General features: G+C 33.9%; 1 protein-coding gene and 1 pseudogene across 2 annotated transcripts; both read left to right on the top strand.

Annotated features, from left to right (window-relative positions):
- Window positions 1–1542: 1542 nt before the first annotated feature.
- LOC145789155 (uncharacterized) lies at window positions 1543–4690 on the top strand. Its single transcript, XM_082892536.1, has 2 exons — window positions 1543–1942; window positions 4077–4690. Exons 1-2 carry the CDS (start codon window positions 1847–1849, stop codon window positions 4527–4529), a joined length of 549 nt encoding a protein of 182 aa, XP_082748662.1. The 5' UTR covers window positions 1543–1846; the 3' UTR covers window positions 4530–4690.
- A 986-nt stretch (window positions 4691–5676) lies between these two features.
- Window positions 5677–11453, top strand: LOC145800748 (cell division control protein 48 homolog C-like; annotated as a pseudogene). Its single transcript, XR_014341501.1, has 9 exons — window positions 5677–6605; window positions 7171–7787; window positions 8224–8375; window positions 8518–8634; window positions 8721–8825; window positions 9437–9524; window positions 9816–9870; window positions 9972–10253; window positions 11369–11453. The product of XR_014341501.1 is annotated as a cell division control protein 48 homolog C-like (transcript).
- Window positions 11454–18747: the final 7294 nt, after the last annotated feature.

Raw genomic sequence — 18747 nt, forward strand, 5'->3', positions numbered from 1 at the left:
TTGGATGAATAGCTAAAATAAAGAGCATGGTTAGAGTAGAAACATATAATAGTTGACAGGCAAAATAAAATGTATACTTTATAGTATTATTTAGATAGGTAAAATGCCTACTAGACTAAACAAATTGAAAGCAAATAGCATAAAAAAAATAAGAATAAATATATATTTAAGTATAAAAACAATGATAATATTTTTTTTCCTCATTCATATGACTAATGAAATAAATTATTGATGAAAATGAACTAAAAGTAATATAAATTAAAATATTAAGATAGTCTAATATAATTATGTAAAAATTGTGAGAGAGTGTCGTTTTTTTTTTTTTTCTAAACTTTAAATTAGGTTACTGTAATTTAATTTTTATTTTTACAATCAAATTTTTTTATTAAAGGGACTCAGACTTATCTATTCAGAATTTCTTAAGTGAGTGATTGTTTGGTAAAGATTAATTTGTGTAGTATAATATTTAGATTAATTTGTGTAGTATGAGATTTATATGGACTCCACATAGAATGTGGTAGAAATTAATTTCTGAGTAATTTTTAAGTTAATGTGAATAAATTTGTATTATTTTTTTAAAAAAATAGGATTTTCCAAATCTTTATATTCGAAGGGTTTAGGCTTTGAGAATCGGGTGTTTGTTTGGCTCCCGAGAAAATAACCAAGCAGACACCATCCACAGAGCGTACCGTAGAGACCGCGGTCACTCGCCGACGGCATTCTCAGGCACTTCCCCTCGACAACACCACCCATCTCCGCCGCCCGGAACTGGACTGAACTTCCACTCCATTTCGTCACCGTCAGTTACCGAAACTTGTGTCATTGTTTACACTTCACAATCGAACCAGGTAAGCTTTTCCTGTGATCAAACAGACTTCGACCCATATTGGGTCAGACCCAATATACCTAATCGATTCAGTCGTTTCTTTATATATGGATGTGATTATGGAAAACTAATGGGTGTTTTGTTACTGAGTGAATGAGTACTCGATTTGGGTTTTTTTGATATTCTTTTTAGCTGATTGGGTTGACCCAATTCGTTTGTTGTTTGATGATTGCGTGTTTATCAGCAAATCTGAGGCATAAAGTTTGGAATTTTAATTTGTGCCGAATTTGCCAATGTAAATGAACTAGTATAGAAACAGAAAATGGAACTACAATGTCTCTTTTGTGTTCGAATAAATGTCAAAAAGAAATAATTTTGGACCCTGAGATTTTTAGTATATTATTATTAGCACTATGTTTGGGAACCTAGGAGAGAAAAGAAAAGAAATGATTGTGATTTCTCTCTTTTTTGTTTGGATAAAGAAGAAATAAAAGAAAAGAAATGATTATGATTTCTCCCATTCTTGTTTGGTTAGATTTCATTAAGAGAAAAGAAAAGAAATTATTTTATGTTATATTATCAAAATAACATTTTTATATTTTCAATCATTTTATTTCTTTTATTTTTATAGGGACAAATTGGTATTATAAAAGTAATGGTTTCTTTTCTCCCCCAATCTCTCCACTTTTGGGAAGATTGAAAATGAGGCTTATAAGAGAAATGAGTTTCTCTCCATTTCTCTCTATTTCTTCCCATTTCTCTCTACTTAGATTATCCAAACAAATAGGAGAAATACATATCACTCCATTTCTTTTCTTTTCTCTCCAAATCACTCAATCCAAACATAGCGTAGGTGTCTGTTGAATCATAATTTCCCATTGAAATTGTAGTTTCTAAAAAGCTTGGTCTTGTAACAATGTATGTTGATGCACATATTGGAATCATAATTTCCTTTTGAAATTGTAGTGCGACTAATGGAACTGTTGTTTGTTTTCTAGCTGGAGTTTGGTTTTTGGAACCATGTTGAAGCAAGCATATCACAAGTTATGTAGTGATGGAGGTGATAAAATTAGGCTTTGTTTGTATTCACAAACAAGAGGTATTCACTGTGGCCAGGTACACTCTTGAATTTTGTTTTGAGGGTACGGGATATATTTTTCTCTTGAATCAACTTTCTATAGAATATGGATCATGATAATTTTTTTTGGCACCCTAAAGCTGACTATTAATGCAGCAGTAGCAATCTTTCAATTAGTAAATTTTATGTCTGTTATGTTTTTTGGGGGGCAAAAGTTGCCATTTTTATGTTAGTTTGAATTGTGTGTTTAGCTATGTTCAACAATTTTTTTTTTTTTTTAGCTTGATTTCCAATAATTTGATGTTACTGCTATTGAGTCCTTCGCAGTGTTCATTCTTGCCATTGTTTTTGGACATAGTATAGACGTTATTTTGCTTTTCTCTTTTTGTAATGTATTGCTATTGCCAACCTTAGAACCAAGGAAACATTGGCGAGGTGATGAGAACAACATGCCAATGAATTTTTTGGGATCTGAAAGAACTGTTGTGGATAATGAGTAATTTGTTATAATTATCAAATCAAGTAGTGTGGCAAATACGGGTCTAGAAAGTGAATCCAGTCCTTATAATATGAAATATGGCCTGAAAATCTTAATTAACCGTATAAAACATTGTTGATATTCACATCCGAGAAACTGCAAGGTAAACCGTATGAATAGCATGCCATTTTACATCAACAAAGTTGAGATCCTCAGCCAATTTAGTTACGTCTTGCTTATGACTGAATATAATAGTTAAAATCATTGTGAGTTTTGAAAGATTTTGTTAGCTACTCATTTTCATGCTGATTATAGTTCATTGAACTTGACACTCCAGGAAAACATCCAAGAATCATGCTATAACTATGTTGAATGAAGATTTATTGTAGCATAATAGATTTGAGATGCAACAGCTAGAAGTCTGGCTTGCATTCCAAATAGCTATGCAAATTTGAAAAGGTTGGTGTCGTAGTGGTCCATTTCCCCCCTCAAAAAGCGCTTGTTATTGTTGAGGAGTGAATTGGTTTGCTTTTACTCGGTTGAAGCATCTCCGCTATTTTTTAGGTTTTTTATGTTCTTAAAATTGTTAAAGCACTCTTGTTCTAGTCACTTACAACTTCTTGATTGATTTAACTTGCTTCTGAAATCTCCGCTCTTGCTCTGAAATTTTAATATGACAACTTAAAACCAAGACAACTGAGGGCAGTGATTTTGGCACCCAAGTTGTAGTCAAAGGTAAAATGATTTTATCATCAAGGATAAATTACATTGACCTCCCTTGAGGTTTGAAAAATATGCCAAGCCCCCACAAGTTTGGCATAATTACACTGTATCCCTATGAATTTCATTCATGTAACACTTTTCATCAGTAATTAGTAATTCGTCTAGTTGGAAAAAAAATTTGATATTATGATATGATTTATGAAGCATAGACACCTTTCTGGAGGTCGTGCATAGGCGTCCTACACATGTTGGACATGGATACGCTCTGGACAAGTGTCGGACACGCTGGAAAGAGTTGGATACGCTGGAACACTTTGGACACACTGCGGATACATGCTGAGAACACGCATGGGACACATTGAGGACATGCTAGGGATACGTTAGGGACATGCTGAGTACTATTTTTTTCAAAAAAAATTATTATTTTTTTATTTTTTTACTAAAATAGCATATATAAGGTTGATAAATTTGATAAAATTAAATATTTGACATGAAATATATATTAAACATTTAAAAATATACATATAATAAAAATATATATTTTGAACGTGTCCTTAACGTGTCATGCCCTACATTTTTTTGAAAATTTACATGTCTACGTGTCCGTATCGTGTTACGTGTCCGTGTCCGTACTTCTTAGGATATGATAATATCATAGCATTTACACTATATTTTGTCATTGATTATTCATGTGTTTACACACCAACTGCATTAGCTATGCTTGTTTTAGCCTTACTAAAAGAGTGTGTTAATGTAATTATGATAAACTTGTACAGCTTATTTTATTTTATTTTTTTTCAAAAAACAAGGGTGATTAGTGTAATTTACCCTATCATCAATAAAACAAAAATCTTACAGGCTCTAAAACTTGTACAATTTGTTGTGAAAGAATTTGAAGTTTTCTTGTTCAAAATCTGACTTTGATGTATTTGTCCCTTTTTATATCTTTAGCCCATTTTATAATTTCACAGCCTTCTTTGGGACCAAAAAGCTTTTTTGGGGTAGAGGATTATCTCGACGATGACAATAGTCGGCCATACATATACCAGAAGGAGGAGAAGTCGAAGAATACAGACAAGCACGTATCCTTCAAACAACGTACAATAGCTTACATGGAGCCATTTACGCTTGACGTGTTCATATCTAAACGCTTTGTTTCGGCCTCGTTCACTCACAGGGTGACGAGCAAGCAAGTTGCGGTTGCTGGTACCAACTCCAAAGACATCAAAGCCGCACTCAAGTCGCGATCAGATATACCGGTGTGTTTGGCCGTAGGACGGATTTTAGCAGAGAGAGCACGAGAAGCGGATGTCTACACGGCTTCGTATACTCCGAGGGAGAGGGATAAGTTTGAAGGGAAGATAAGAGCTGTTGTTCAGTCTCTCATTAACAATGGTATTGATGTTAAAGTTTATCTTGATTGATTTTTTATTTTTTTTTCCTTTCCAAAACTCAAGTTAGGATCTTTGTGTTTCCTTTTGAAGTGTTTTTAGTAACCCTTTCAAAGGTGAAAGTCCCTTTGGTCCTGTTGTAGTCTTTTGTAGATCCTTGATCAATGAAACGAAGGAACACATATATGCATTCATGATCTTCTATAAATGTGAACTCTTGTGTGTGGGGAGTTATTTTCCAATTCATGTTATTTTAAAATAAATTTTCCAAATATAAGTTGTTTTAAAATTTGAGTGAAAATTGAAACAAGAGAAACTAAAAGGATTGAATCATAATTATTATAGGGGGTCTCCATGTGAAATTTGAGTATTTATTTATTTATTTATTTATAAATAAAGGTAAAAATGCATAATTTGTTTTATAATTTTTTTACTCCAATGTCTCCAAAACAGACTCTTGCGACCTACACATACTTTTTATCCAAATTTGTATTTAACAGTGAGTGAGAGGAAGACTATATTAAAACATGAATTGAAGTATAAAGATTTTATGTACTTGTTTACTATTAGAAGATGTGGAAACAAAATAAAATTCAAATAACAATTGAAAATATAATTTATCATACATTGTCAAAAACGGAGATGGGGGAAGATTTCTAAGACTCAATCCCAATCTTTAAATGTCTAATGCAAAAAATTTTAATTTTTTTATGTAGGTTCAACTTATATCATACGTGGTGTGTCATTTCAATTATAAAGAGACATGTAATTATTTTCTCTCACTTTTTCTCTTATATTTTAGTCAATAGTTTTATAATAGTTTCGATCTAATAGATAGAGGACTTCTTGTTTAGTACACAATTACAAACGGATCTATTTTTTTTTCAGAGAATTGTAAATTATAAAATTATAAAAATGCAAATAACTAGTTATATAATTTCCAATTCCTGCAAAAATTTTAAAGTACAACCCTACGAGCCTATAGGCCCATCTTAGGCCTTATAATTGAAATACGGGCTCAAGTTGTCTAGCCCATGTAATCTCCGAACCAGCCTCGCAGCGCACAGCACTGAGTTGACTCGCCCGAGTTCCCAAACTCATAACTCAGTCAAAACCCTTCTCGTTCTCTCTCTCTCCCTCCGCCATTCAACTAAGCTCTGAACCCTAGAGAGAGATGAAAATGGGAAAGAGAAGAAGAGGCAGTGGATCGCCGCCGTCGATAGACTTCGAACGAGTCCTCCGCCGCCACATCGAGTCCTGCAACAAGCACAAATAAGCCACCGTCGACGAAATCGTCAGCCACCTCCGCTCGAATTTCCCAGGATATAGTCGTCAAAAGCTCCAACCTTTCACAACTACCGTTCAAAAAACCCTAGAACACATCAAATCGACGAGCATTACATCAAGTAATCAAGGCCGTCCGTCCACATCAAACTTCGTCTTCGACGACGAAGAAAAAGAAGAAGAAGATGATGAAGATGAATCTGCTTATAAGAGGGTGAAGAGAATCGACACGAGTGAGGAGAGGTTGCAGCGATTGGAAAATCAACACATTCGAAGGAAGCGAATTGGTATCATCGATCAGTCGAGTTCTTCGTCTGAATTGGAATCAAAATTGACAGACGGTGCAGTGTCGACATCGGAAGACGTGATTTAGAGTTCGATTTGATGAAGTCGATGCTTCGTGCGAGTTATAGTGAATCGAAGGATGCTGAAAAATTAAAGAAGAATGTGGAGGTGGAATCGATTTTTCGAAGGCTGATGATTAGGTTGATTTGCTTGAAGGAGATTTGAAAAGATTTGAAAAAGGTTTGAATGGTGATGGCGATGGTGGTGGTGGTGGTGGTGAAGAGGTGAAAGAAAATGATGGGCCAAGATTCAGGGATTTGGGTGAGATGAGTGGAGTTGTGGAGGAATTGAAGATGGAGGTGATAGTTCCATTGTATCATCCGCAGTTACCGAGGTGGCTCGGAGTGAGGCCAATGGCGGGGATTTTGTTGCACGGTCCGCCAGGTTGTGGAAAGACGAAGCTTGCTCATGCCATTGCTAATGAGACTGGTGTTCCATTCTATAAGATTTCTGCTACTGAATTGGTCTCTGGTGTTTCAGGTATTAATTAGTGTTTTTATTCAATAATATATAAATATTTTTCTACTTGGTTTAGTTTGATTAGTTTCACCAAAAAATTTCATGAAATCCAGGCAAAAACAAGTTTTTCACCAAATTTGATAAAGAAGCTCTAGGATAAGCTTGGAGTTTCTGAAAAGGATTTTGATGAAAATTTTGACAGAGTGAGGATTGGTGCATTCAATTTTTTCACCAATCAAGTTTTTTGTAAGTTAATTTTGATTAAAAAAAACTAATGGAGCATCCCATATGAGATCAAGCTTTTAAGTTTTAACCAATTGATGAATAAAAAAGGTAAGAGTTTCTATCTCCAATCCTTCATCAAATCCTTTGTCAAATTTAAATTTGATGAAATTTTTGTTGAAAATGAGATCCAATCCTTTCATCAAACTTTTATCAAATCAAGTTTTCATGAGATGGCAATTGTTGCATATTGCTGGCTCCAAGAAACCATTTACTGGTCTTCCTGCTTCCTTAGGCTCAACTTTGTGATGGAGAGGCTTTCTAATGCTTATAATTATTTTATTTTTTGTGGTAAATATTTCAGGTGCATCGGAAGAAAACATTCGGGATCTTTTTATGAAAGCAGATAGAACAGCACCATCTATTGTATTCATTGACGAGATTGCTGCAATTGCTTCAAAATGAGAGAATCTACAGAGGGAGATGGAGAGAAGGATTGTGACACAGTTGATGACTTGCATGGATGAATCACACAGGCTTGTACAACCGGCTGATGCAAACACAAATGCAGAAAGTTCTGATTGTAGACCAGGCTATGTTCTTGTGATTGGAGCTACCAATAGGCCTGATGCAGTTGATCCTGCATTAAGGAGGCCTGGAAGATTTGATCGTGAGATTGTTTTAGGTGTTCCAGATGAAAATACAAGTGTTGAGATTCTTTTTGCTCTGATATGCAATCTTAGACTTGAGGGTGCTTTTGATCTTGTGAAAATAGCCAGGTCCACACTAGGGTTTGTTGGGGTTGACTTGGCGGCTCTAGCTAACAAGGCTAGTAACCTTGCTATGAAGAGAATTATTGATAGAAGAAAGTCTGATCTATCTGGAGAACCTACAGATGTGGATCATACTAAAGATAGGTGGAGGCATCCATGGCTGCTTGAAGAGATGGAAAATCTTAGCATCACTATGGCTGATTTTGAGGTATCTGAATTTTTTGAATGAATGCTATCTAATGTTATTAATATTTCGAAAAATGCAACATACTTTTAATTTTGATGTTGCTTCTTCTCAATACATGTTTGTCTTATCAGTATCATCCTTTGGAAGAAGTATCTTCATTTTCTTCATGATACTTCAGCGATCCAAATTTTAGTTGAGTTTAATGATTTAACAGTTCCCTTTTGTGCTTCAATGGGAAATTCCTTTAATCTGAATGTGCATGTAGTTAAACATGTAGAATTGCTGGATGTTGTATAATGGTTTTATGATGTAGCATTTTTCATATCTGAAATTGAGATTGACTACTTATTTTGTTGTCTATACTTAAAAATAATTTTTGTTTTATATTTTGAATGAGTTATTTTGTGATTGATTTACTAATAAAATGATGGCCATCACAAAACCATGTTACCTGCAGGAAGCAGCTAAAATGGTTCAACCCTCTTCAAGAAGAGAAGGATTTTCTGCCATTCCTAATGTAAAATGGGAAGATGTTAGAGGGCTCCATTTTTTAAGAAGGAGTTTGACCGTTACATAGTTAGGCGTATAAAATATCCCGAGGATTATGAGGTAATTATTACATTTAAATGTCAAATTATAAATCACCGTCAAGATGGTGCAGAGGGAAACCAACATAAGGGTAGAGTAGAGAGTCATCCTATGTTTTTGACATCATAAGGTGTGTGTTCTTAGATTTAGCTGGCATTTTCAGGGATTCAGGGTAGATCTAGAGACAGGATTTTTGCTTTATGGACCTCCAGGCTGTGGGAAACAATTAATTACTAAGGCTGTTGCCAATGAGGCTGGAGCCAATTTCATTCATATTAAGGTTTGTCACTTTATTTTCACTGTCCAATCTTTTGTTTAAACATGCTAATTTCAACTGTAATTTCTAAATTATGTTCACCGGTAAAGGGCCCTAAACTTCTGAACAAATATGTTGGTGAAAGCGAGTTGGCTGTTAGGACAATATTCAGCCGAGCAAGAACATGTGCCCCGTGCATAATTTTCTTTGATGAGGTAAGTGGCTTGTTACTGTTGGTACTATTCCCAATATTTCTGACTTAAATTATGAAAATATGGACCTCTTTCAACATAACAATGATGCATTTAGATAATTATGGAATCATGGACCTCCCTTCTTCATCAAACTTTACATCTACTTTTGGCCATGATGCAAGATAGGGAAGAACGACAATTCCATACTCCTATCAATGCAGAAAGGACAGAGCCATTCACATCACAAGCACTTCATGTAAATTTTTTATTCATTCATCTCTCTCTTGGGATTTTTTTTCCCTTCTTGGTCTCCATTTATATTTCATAGGACTAAAATTTAAGCCAACTATATAATAGTGTAATTGTATATAAACTGCCCTTTTTAGTTTAACAATGAAGTCTTGTATTTAAAAAAAAAATGGTCCAATAATGATCTGCACTCTGTTATAAAACATGGGCTGTACAGGGTTTGCTGCTAGTTGAACTTCACATGTTCAGATGAGTTGTTTTATTTTAGCCAAAATCCTTAATGGGTTTGGTTGACAGTTATATACCTATAGAATTGGTCTTTGTATCAGTCATTACTGTTAGTGTTTTTAACTTGTGCTCATCTGTCGCTTCAACATCTGCAGGTGGATGCTTTGACTACAAAGCGTGGAAAGGAGGGGGGCTGGGTTGTTGAGCGGCGTTTGAACCAGGTCTAACAAATTTACCTATTCGGTATCTGAATTCACTTATGCTTACCTACTCATCTTATGTCTTTAATGAAATGCATATTGAGTTGGGGAAGAAAACTTTCCGAACGAGAACCAACGAACCACACAAACCACACCGGAACAAATGTCACAAGGATTGGTTTGCTTGGTTTGTGAATGGGTTTTGTGTCACAAAATGAGAATTGCACCAACACTAGGGGACTGAGTCACCCTCTAATGCTTCATTTATCAAAAATTTATTATCAGATTATGGATTTGACAATGAATTCATTTCTTATTATACAACTACTGATAGAGCTAGACGGTGCAGATCAGCGACGTGGTGTTTACGTCATTGGTGCCACAAACAGGTGATCCCAGTTCTTTTTCTTGAAGTTTGCTCTGATAGCAAAATACTATTGTCTTTTGTCTACCAAGTTATCATATCTGATCTTGCCAAAATGCATACCAGACCTAAAGTGATGGACCGTGCTGTGTTACGGCGTGGAAGGTTAGGCAAACCCCTTTATGTCCCTCTGCCCAGTCCAGATGAACGTGGGTTGATCTTAAAAGCTCTTGCTAGGAAGAAGCCTATAGATGCTAGTGTGGATTTAATTGCTATCGAGAGTGATGAAGCTTGCGAAAACCTTAGCGGAGCTGATCTTTCTACACTGGTTCAACTATATTGTGTTAATTTCATATTTTGTTTTCGAGAAATACTAAACATTAATATTCAAAAAAAAATGCCCAACATGTTAAAAAAAATTAAAAATTACTCATAAATCTCATATTGGGAAATGTTACTCTATTTAGTCCATAGTGTTTTTTTGTAAACCATTTAGTCTTTTTTATATTTGGTATGGCATCTTGTTATATTTTATATTTGGCATGGTATCTTTGTTTGTTATATTGTATAAACATCAATATATTGTATCCCATATTGGTGTATGATGATGTTTGATGAGGTTGAAGATGTAGTTGATGTTTGATGATGTTTACAATGTTGGTGATGTTGTAGTTGATGTTTGATGATGTTGATGATTTTTTATGATTTTGGTGATGTCGATGATGTTTGATGATGTTTTATGATATTGGTGATGTTGATGATGTTTGATGATATAGTTGATGTTTGATCAATGTTGATGATGTTTTCTAATGTTGATGATGTTGTTGGTATAGTTAATGTTGCTGATGCTCGAAAAGGAGGGAAATCTAAAAAAGGCCTATAGTGAGCTTTTAACATTCAAATAAGACTTATTAGTCTACAAAATAAAAGGCAGGACCAAATGGTTTAACAAATTAAAATTTGGGATTTATTGGTGCTTTGCCCTTTATAAAATAAGTTTTTTTTTTAGGAAAATTTACCCATATATCCTATTTTCTGAAAAGTTGAACCATTTAGTCCTAAAAGTTTTCTTATGCACCATTTAGTCCCATTTTATTTTGGTAATATTGTTTATTTAATAATCATCATCAGCACCAACATTAGTCATCAAACAAGGATCGAACATCACCAACATATATACCCAGTTGAATATTAAGACCCATTTATCAACATTATTCATCAAACATTGATATTCATTATTCATCAAACATTAAGATCCAGCGAACATCAAACACCATCGCCAATATCAACATTATTAAACATCATCATCAACATTAACATCACAACAAAAACATTAAGATCCAGCGAACATCAACATCATCGCCAACATCATCATCAACATTAAGATCAGCCTTTTCCCAACAAACGTTGCAAACGATTGCGAACCACGACGGCAGAGAGGTCACGATCTCACGGCGGTGGTACTGGATTGGTGTGGATCAGCGCTGATGTTGACGATGTTGATCAATGTGGTACTGGATCAGTGTTCTCGACAACTACAAAGCTTTTGGCGTTGTTTCTAACCCTAAGGAATGGAGCCAACAGAAAGAGAAATCTGTGGAGCATTAAGGAATGGAGATAGAGCAAAGAGAAAGAACAAAGAGAGAGGGAGAGCTACGTACCACAAGCGAAGAGCAGCACCGGCGACGAGCGAAGAGCGGCGCTGGCACGGTGGCAGCAAGGCTAATGACGCCGATCAGGGAGGTGAAGAGCAACAGACGATGAATGAAATGAGATGGATTGAGGGTGTGAGTTAAGTTTAATGAGAAATGATTGTGTGTGGACATTTTGATAGATTCAATCCAATGGTTGAAGAGTGGTATTATATCCATTAATTAGTGTATTAATATTATATCCAATGATGTTGTTGTGATGTTTGATGTTGTGTTGTTGTGTTGTTGATGATGTGATGATGTTTGATGTTGATGATGATGATGTTTGATGATGATGTTGTGATGTTTGATGTTGTTTTGATGATGATGTTTGTGATGTTGGATATTGTTTTGATGATGATGTTGTGATGTTTGATGTTTGATGTTGTTTTGATGATGATGTTTGTGATGTTTGATATTGTTTTGATGATGATGTTGTAATGTTTGATGTTTGATATTGTTTTGATGATGATGTTGTGATATTTGATGTTTGATGTTGTTTTGATGATGATGTTTGTGATGTTTGATATTGTTTTGATGATGATGTTGTGATGTTTGATGTTGTTTTGATGATGATGTTTGATGTTGTTTTGATGATGATATTTGATGTTGTTTTGATAACGACGATGTTGTTTTGATGATGATGATGTTTTATGTATATGCCCTCTATGGTCAATTTCCCTATAATGGGACCTTTCAGTCTATAAGAAAATTTTTATGACTAAACAGCGTATAAGTTGTTAATTTGGGATTTATTGGTGCATCACCCTAGTAATAATAATAATAATAATTTGTAGTTAACCAGCCGGACGTCCGGCAACTCACTAAGCTAACGGACTATTTTTGTAATACCACATCTTCGGCCAACCTAACAATTTGCTCACCCAATGCCCATCCTAGTCCGAACGGACTACCAATTCGAAAGCCACAAACAAAACAAATTTATGAAAATGTTGTTTTATTTTGGATATGATTTATATAGTCACTCACATCTTATTTTATTTATTTATTTATTTATTCTACTTTATGAATCAAACGCAAAGTGAAAAAATACAAGGGGAAAGTACATGCAAGTTGAAATTAGGGGAAAAAATTACAAATACATGAGCGATGTAAGTGTGTCTGTGGTTAGGGATGGCAATGGAGGTTAATGGGGTGCATATTAATTCCCCATCCCCATTCCCCTATAATAATTTTTCCACATTCCCCAATTGTATTACCCTCCCCATCTCCTAATGGGTCTGGATTTCCCCAACCCAACACGACCCCCCCTTTTTTTTTTCGTTTCAAGGTTCACAACCAAAGCTAAATATACATTCAATCTTTTTTTTTTTTTTTTTGGCTCAACAACAAAATCAAATACACATTAATTAATTAAAATGTTTGTTTTAAAATAATCAAATAAGCTCACAAGAACATGAGATAAAATTGTTTTCATATATTTATATAACAAAATCAATCTGGGTTAAAGACATTCTAATAAAATAATGTTGTTGTAATTTGGAGATGAACCAGTCCATCTTCTCTCCTCTTCTCTTCTCTCTCCAGTCTCCAATAACCATGTGTGTACAGGTATGTTCCTCTTTATCTCCTCATTGAGTTGCTTTTCTTTTTTCCATTTGGCTGTATTGGGGGAATAATGGGCACCCAGATCATTAAGCAAATTTATTGAATTTAGAAGTCAAGTTTCATTAGATTAATGTAGTCTCTGTACTGTTGATGAAATTTTGACTGGTAAATGGGTGTTCATTACTTCATTCATTTGGTTTGTTTTTAGTTTACTGAAGATGAGATGAAGATTACCCTATTTTAAATAATCTGTTTTGAATTCCCTCCTTTTGGTTTCATACAGATTGCATCTTGCAAGCTTTACAAGTATGAATCAAAACCTCTCAATACTTATATATATATATATATAACCATTTTCTAAATTGCTTTAAACCAATTTGCTATCAATTTTCAGATTGTTCAGTGAAATCTCATCCAATGGAAGCAGAATTGATGGAATCTGGAGTAGCTATAAGAACTAAAAAGGATTCAAATCTTAATTCAGTACTGTAAATTAAATACCGAGAAATTTCTCTAGAATTTTGTAAACACACACACAAGAAGTGAGTTCAAAAAAAATCTGGCAAGAAAAACGAAAACAGATCACAATGATCATGAAGAATTAATTACATGATCGAAAACACAAACCCAGATTAAACCAGTGAAACCAGTGAATTGTTGAGGGATTTCATGTATGTTCAACAACAAATCAATGAAATCTGTCTTTAATTTCAGTAAGCGAAATAGAGAGAGAACAAGAGAGAACGAGAGAGAGAAACTCACCATGCTGGAGAACCACCGTGGTAAGCGCCAACGGAGATCGCCACCGCTAGATCGTTGCCTTCGCAAATCGTCGATGCTGAAGTGAGAAGATCCGAGTGATGCTAGAATGAAGTCTGCTTAGGCTCACTGTGCGAATGAGAAGAGAACCCTAGTTCTAAACACAACATATGGGGAAATGGGTGGGTGCCCATCCTAACCCATATCTTATAAAAACACCACTTAATTACTCGATTGATAATTAAAAAAATAATCATATATATGGGTCGTTTTCATGGATATCCATAGGATAGGATTCCTATTGCCATTCTTTTCTGTGGTGGAGTGTAAATAAAGGGGTGCGGGGGTATAAGTATCACTTGCGTATCTCCATGTGTTGGTAATTTTTTTTTTTCAAACTCCAACCTCCATATAGTTTCTCAAAGTACAAAATCTATACGTCCCGTTTGTTTTCAGAGATAGATGAGGTAATTGATAGTGAGGGGATTAATAAAATTGTGTTTATTTTAATGATAGTTGTTAGTGTGGGGATTGTTAAATTAGCTTTATATAAAATAAATATAAAATAATAAAACAAATAAAATTATGATTTTTAATTAGGGCAAAACACCAATAAATCCCAAATTTTAATTTGTTAAACCATTTGGTTTTGCCTTTTATTTTGTAGACTAATAAGTCCTATTTGAATGTTAAAAGCTTACTATAGGCCTTTTTTAGATTTTCCTCCTTTTTGAACATCAATAATATTAACTACACCAACAACATCATCAAACATCATAAAACATCATCAACATTGATCAAACATCAACTACATCATCAAACTTCATCAACATCACCAACATCATACAAAATCATCAACATCATCAAACATCAACTACAACATTACCAACATTATGAACATCATCAAACATCAACTACATCTTCAACCTCATCAAACATCACCAACATCATAAAATATCATAAAACATCAACTACATCATCATACATAATCAACATCACCAACATTGTAAACATCATCAAACATCAACTACATCTTCAACCTCATCAAACATCATCATACACCAATATGGGATACAATATATTGATGTTTATACAATATAACAAACAAAGATACCATGCCAAATATAAAATATAACAAGATACCATACCAAATATAAAAATGATTAAATGGTTTACAAAAAAACACTATGGACTAGATAGAGTAACATTTCCCAATATGAGATTTATGAGTAATTTTTAATTTTTTTTAACACGTTGGGCATTTTTTTTTTGAATATTAATGTTTAATGATTTTATATTTTTTGATAACTAAAAGGAAAAATTACTCATAAATCTCATATTGGGAAATGTTACTCTATCTAGTCTTGAGTGTTTTTTTTGTAAACCATTTAGTCATTTTTATATTTGGTATGGTATCTTGTTATATTTTATATTTGGCATGGTATTTTTGTTTGTTATATTGTATAAACATCAATATATTGTATCCCATATTGGTGTATGATGATATTTGATGAGGTTGAAGATGTAGTTGATGTTTGATGATGTTCACAATGTTGGTGATGTTGATTATGTATGATGATGTAGTTGATGTTTGATAATGTTTTATGATGTTGGTGATGTTTGATGATGTTGAAGATGTAGTTGATGTTTGATGATGTTCACAATATTGGTGATGTTGTAGTTGATATTTGATGATGTTGATGATTTTTTTATGATGTTGATGATGTTTGATGATGTAGTTGATGTTTGATGATATTTTATGATGTTGGTGATGTTGATGATGTAGTTGATGTTTGATCAATGTTGATGATGTTTTATGATGTTGATGATATTTGATGATGTTGTTGGTGTAGTTAATGTTGCTGATGTTCGAAAAGAAAGGAAATCTAAAAAAGGCCTATAGTGAGCTTTTAACATTCAAATATGACTTATTAGTCTACAAAATAAAAAGCAAAACCAATGGTTTAACAAATTAAAATTTGAAATTTATTGGTGTTTTGCCCTAACTAAAAATCATAATTTTATTTGTTTTATTATTTTATATTTATTTTATATAAAGTTAATTTAACAATCCACATACTAACAACTATCATTAAAATAAACATAATTTTATTAATCCCCTCACTATCAATTACCTCGTTCTATCTCTGAAAACAAACGGGACATATAGATTTTGTATTTTGAGAAACTATATGAAGGTTGGAGTTTGAAAAAAAAAAATGACCAACACATGGAGATACGCAAATGATACTTATACCCCCACACCCTTTTATTTACACTCCACCACAGAAAAGAATGGCAATAGGAATCCTATCCTATGGATATCCAGGAAAACCGACCCACATATATGATTTTTTTTTTAATTATCAATCGAGTAATTAAGTGGTGTTTTCATGGGATATGGGTCGAGATGGGCACCCGTCCATTTCCCCATATGTTGTGTTTAGAACTAGGGTTCTTTTCTCATTCGCATAGTGAGCCTAAGCAGATTTCATTCCAGCATCACTCGGATCTTCTCACTCCAGCATCGGCGATTTGCGAAGGCAACGATCTAGCGGCGGCGATCTAAGTCAGCGCTTACCATAGTGGTTTTTCAGCGTGGTGAGTTTCTCTCTCTCGTTCTCTCTTGTTCTCTCTCTGTTTCGCTTACTGAAATTAAAGACAGATTTCATTGATTTGTTGCTGAACATACATGAAATCCCTCAACAATTCGCTGGTTTCACTGGTTTAATCTGGGTTTGTGTTTTCGATCAGGTAATTAATTCTTCATGATCATTGTGATCTATTTTTGTTTTTCTTGCCAGATTTTTTTTGAACTCATTTCTTGTGTATGTGTTTACAAAATTCTAGAGAAATTTCTCAGTATTTAATTTACAGTACTGAATTAAGATTTGAATCCTTTTTTGTTCTTATAGCTACTCTAGATTCCATCAATTCTGCTTCCATTAGATGAGATTTCACTGAACAATCTGAAAATTGATAGCAAATTGGTTTAAAACAATTCAGAAAATGGCTATATATATATATATATATAAGTATTGAGATGTTTTGATTCATACTTGTAAAGCTTGCAAGATGCAATCTGTAAGAAAGCTAAAGGACGGAATTCAAAACAGATTATTTAAAATAGGGTAATCTTCATCTCATCTTCAGTAAACTAAAAACAAACCAAATGAATGAAGTAATGAACACCCATTTACCAGTCAAAATTTCATCAACAGTACAGAGACTAAATTAATCCAATGAAACTTGACTTCTAAATTCAATAAATTTGCTTAATGATCTGGGTGCCCATTATCCCCCCAATACAGCCAAATGGAAAAAAGAAAAGCAACTCAATGAGGAGACAAAGAGGAACATACTTGTACACAAATGGTTATTGGAGACTGTAGAGAGAAGAGAAGAGAAGAGAAGATGGACTGGTTCATCTCCAAATTACAACAACATTATTTTATTAGAATGTCTTTAACCCAGATTGATTTTGTTATATAAATATATGAAAACAATTTTATCTCATGTTCTTGTGAGCTTATTTGATTATTTTAAAACAAACATTTTAATTAATTAATGTGTATTTGATTTTGTTGTTGAGCCAAATAAAAAAAAAAAGATTGAATGTATATTTAGCTTTGGTTGTGAACCTTGAAACGAAAAAAAAAAAAAAGGGGTCATATTGGGTTGGGGAAATCCAAACCCATTAGGAGATGGGGAGGCAATATAATTGGGGAATGTGGAAAAATTATTATAGGGGAATGGGGATGGGGAATTAATATGCACCCCATTAACCTCCATTGTCATCCCTAACCACAGACACACTTACATCGCTTATGTATTTGTAATTTTTTTCCCTAATTTCAACTTGCATGTACTTTCTCCTTGTATTTTTTCATTTTGCGTTTGATTCATAAATTAGAATAAATAAATAAATAAATAAAATAAAATGTGAATGACTATATAAATCATATCCAAAATAAAACAACATTTTCATTCACTTCCCCCATTTTATTTTCTAAAGCACCGTTTGGGAAGGAAAACTTGGGCTAATTTAGCTACGTCCCGACAAATTAGGCTGAATCAGCCACGTCCATACAAAATGGGTTTCACGGGTATGTTTGAAACCCTTATTGGTGTAAATTTACCAAAATGCCCTGAAGATAACCCTCTCAATTTGAGGGACAACGCCTCATCCAAAACACACACACCCTTCTAAAAGCTAAGAAGAACAAGCGAAATAGGCGATTCGGAAAGACCAGCGACGACGACGCCATCTGAATGACCTTCGCAGAGGTGATCGGCACCGGAGTACGCATCCGCGGCGGCGAACAAGAACCAACTCTCTCAAACACAAACCGATCTGCAGGTAATGCTTTTATGGCCTATCTGATTCGTTTCCCTGCTTCTGATCTGCATAGTATGGGTTCATAACGGCATCGGTTCATGACCGATCTGTTTCTTTACGATCGTGATTGGGTTGATTACGCTTACATTACATACATTTGGGGCAGCTAGAAATATAAGTATATATATATATATATCTGTGAAAAATTATTTCGAATCTGTTCTTATGTTAAAAATCTGTTCGGTTATCACGGAATGTTACGGTTACAGCTCACACATTTGGAGCAGATATGTATATATACATATATATATATAAATATATCTGTTCTTATTTATGTATCTGTTCTTATTTATGAAAATCTGTAAAATCTGTTCGGTTCGGTTTGGGTTCATTACGGTTAGTAATAAACACATTTGGGGCAGATATATTTATATATATATATATATTATATATATAATTTAATATATATATCTGTTATTATTTATATATCTGTTCTTATATGAAAATCTGTAAAATCTGTTCAGTTTGGGTTCATTACGGTTGC

Source organism: Camellia sinensis, chromosome 10, assembly GCF_055761805.1.
Source record: "Camellia sinensis isolate YWXY chromosome 10, ASM5576180v1, whole genome shotgun sequence".
NCBI classification, from domain to species: domain Eukaryota; kingdom Viridiplantae; phylum Streptophyta; class Magnoliopsida; order Ericales; family Theaceae; genus Camellia; species Camellia sinensis.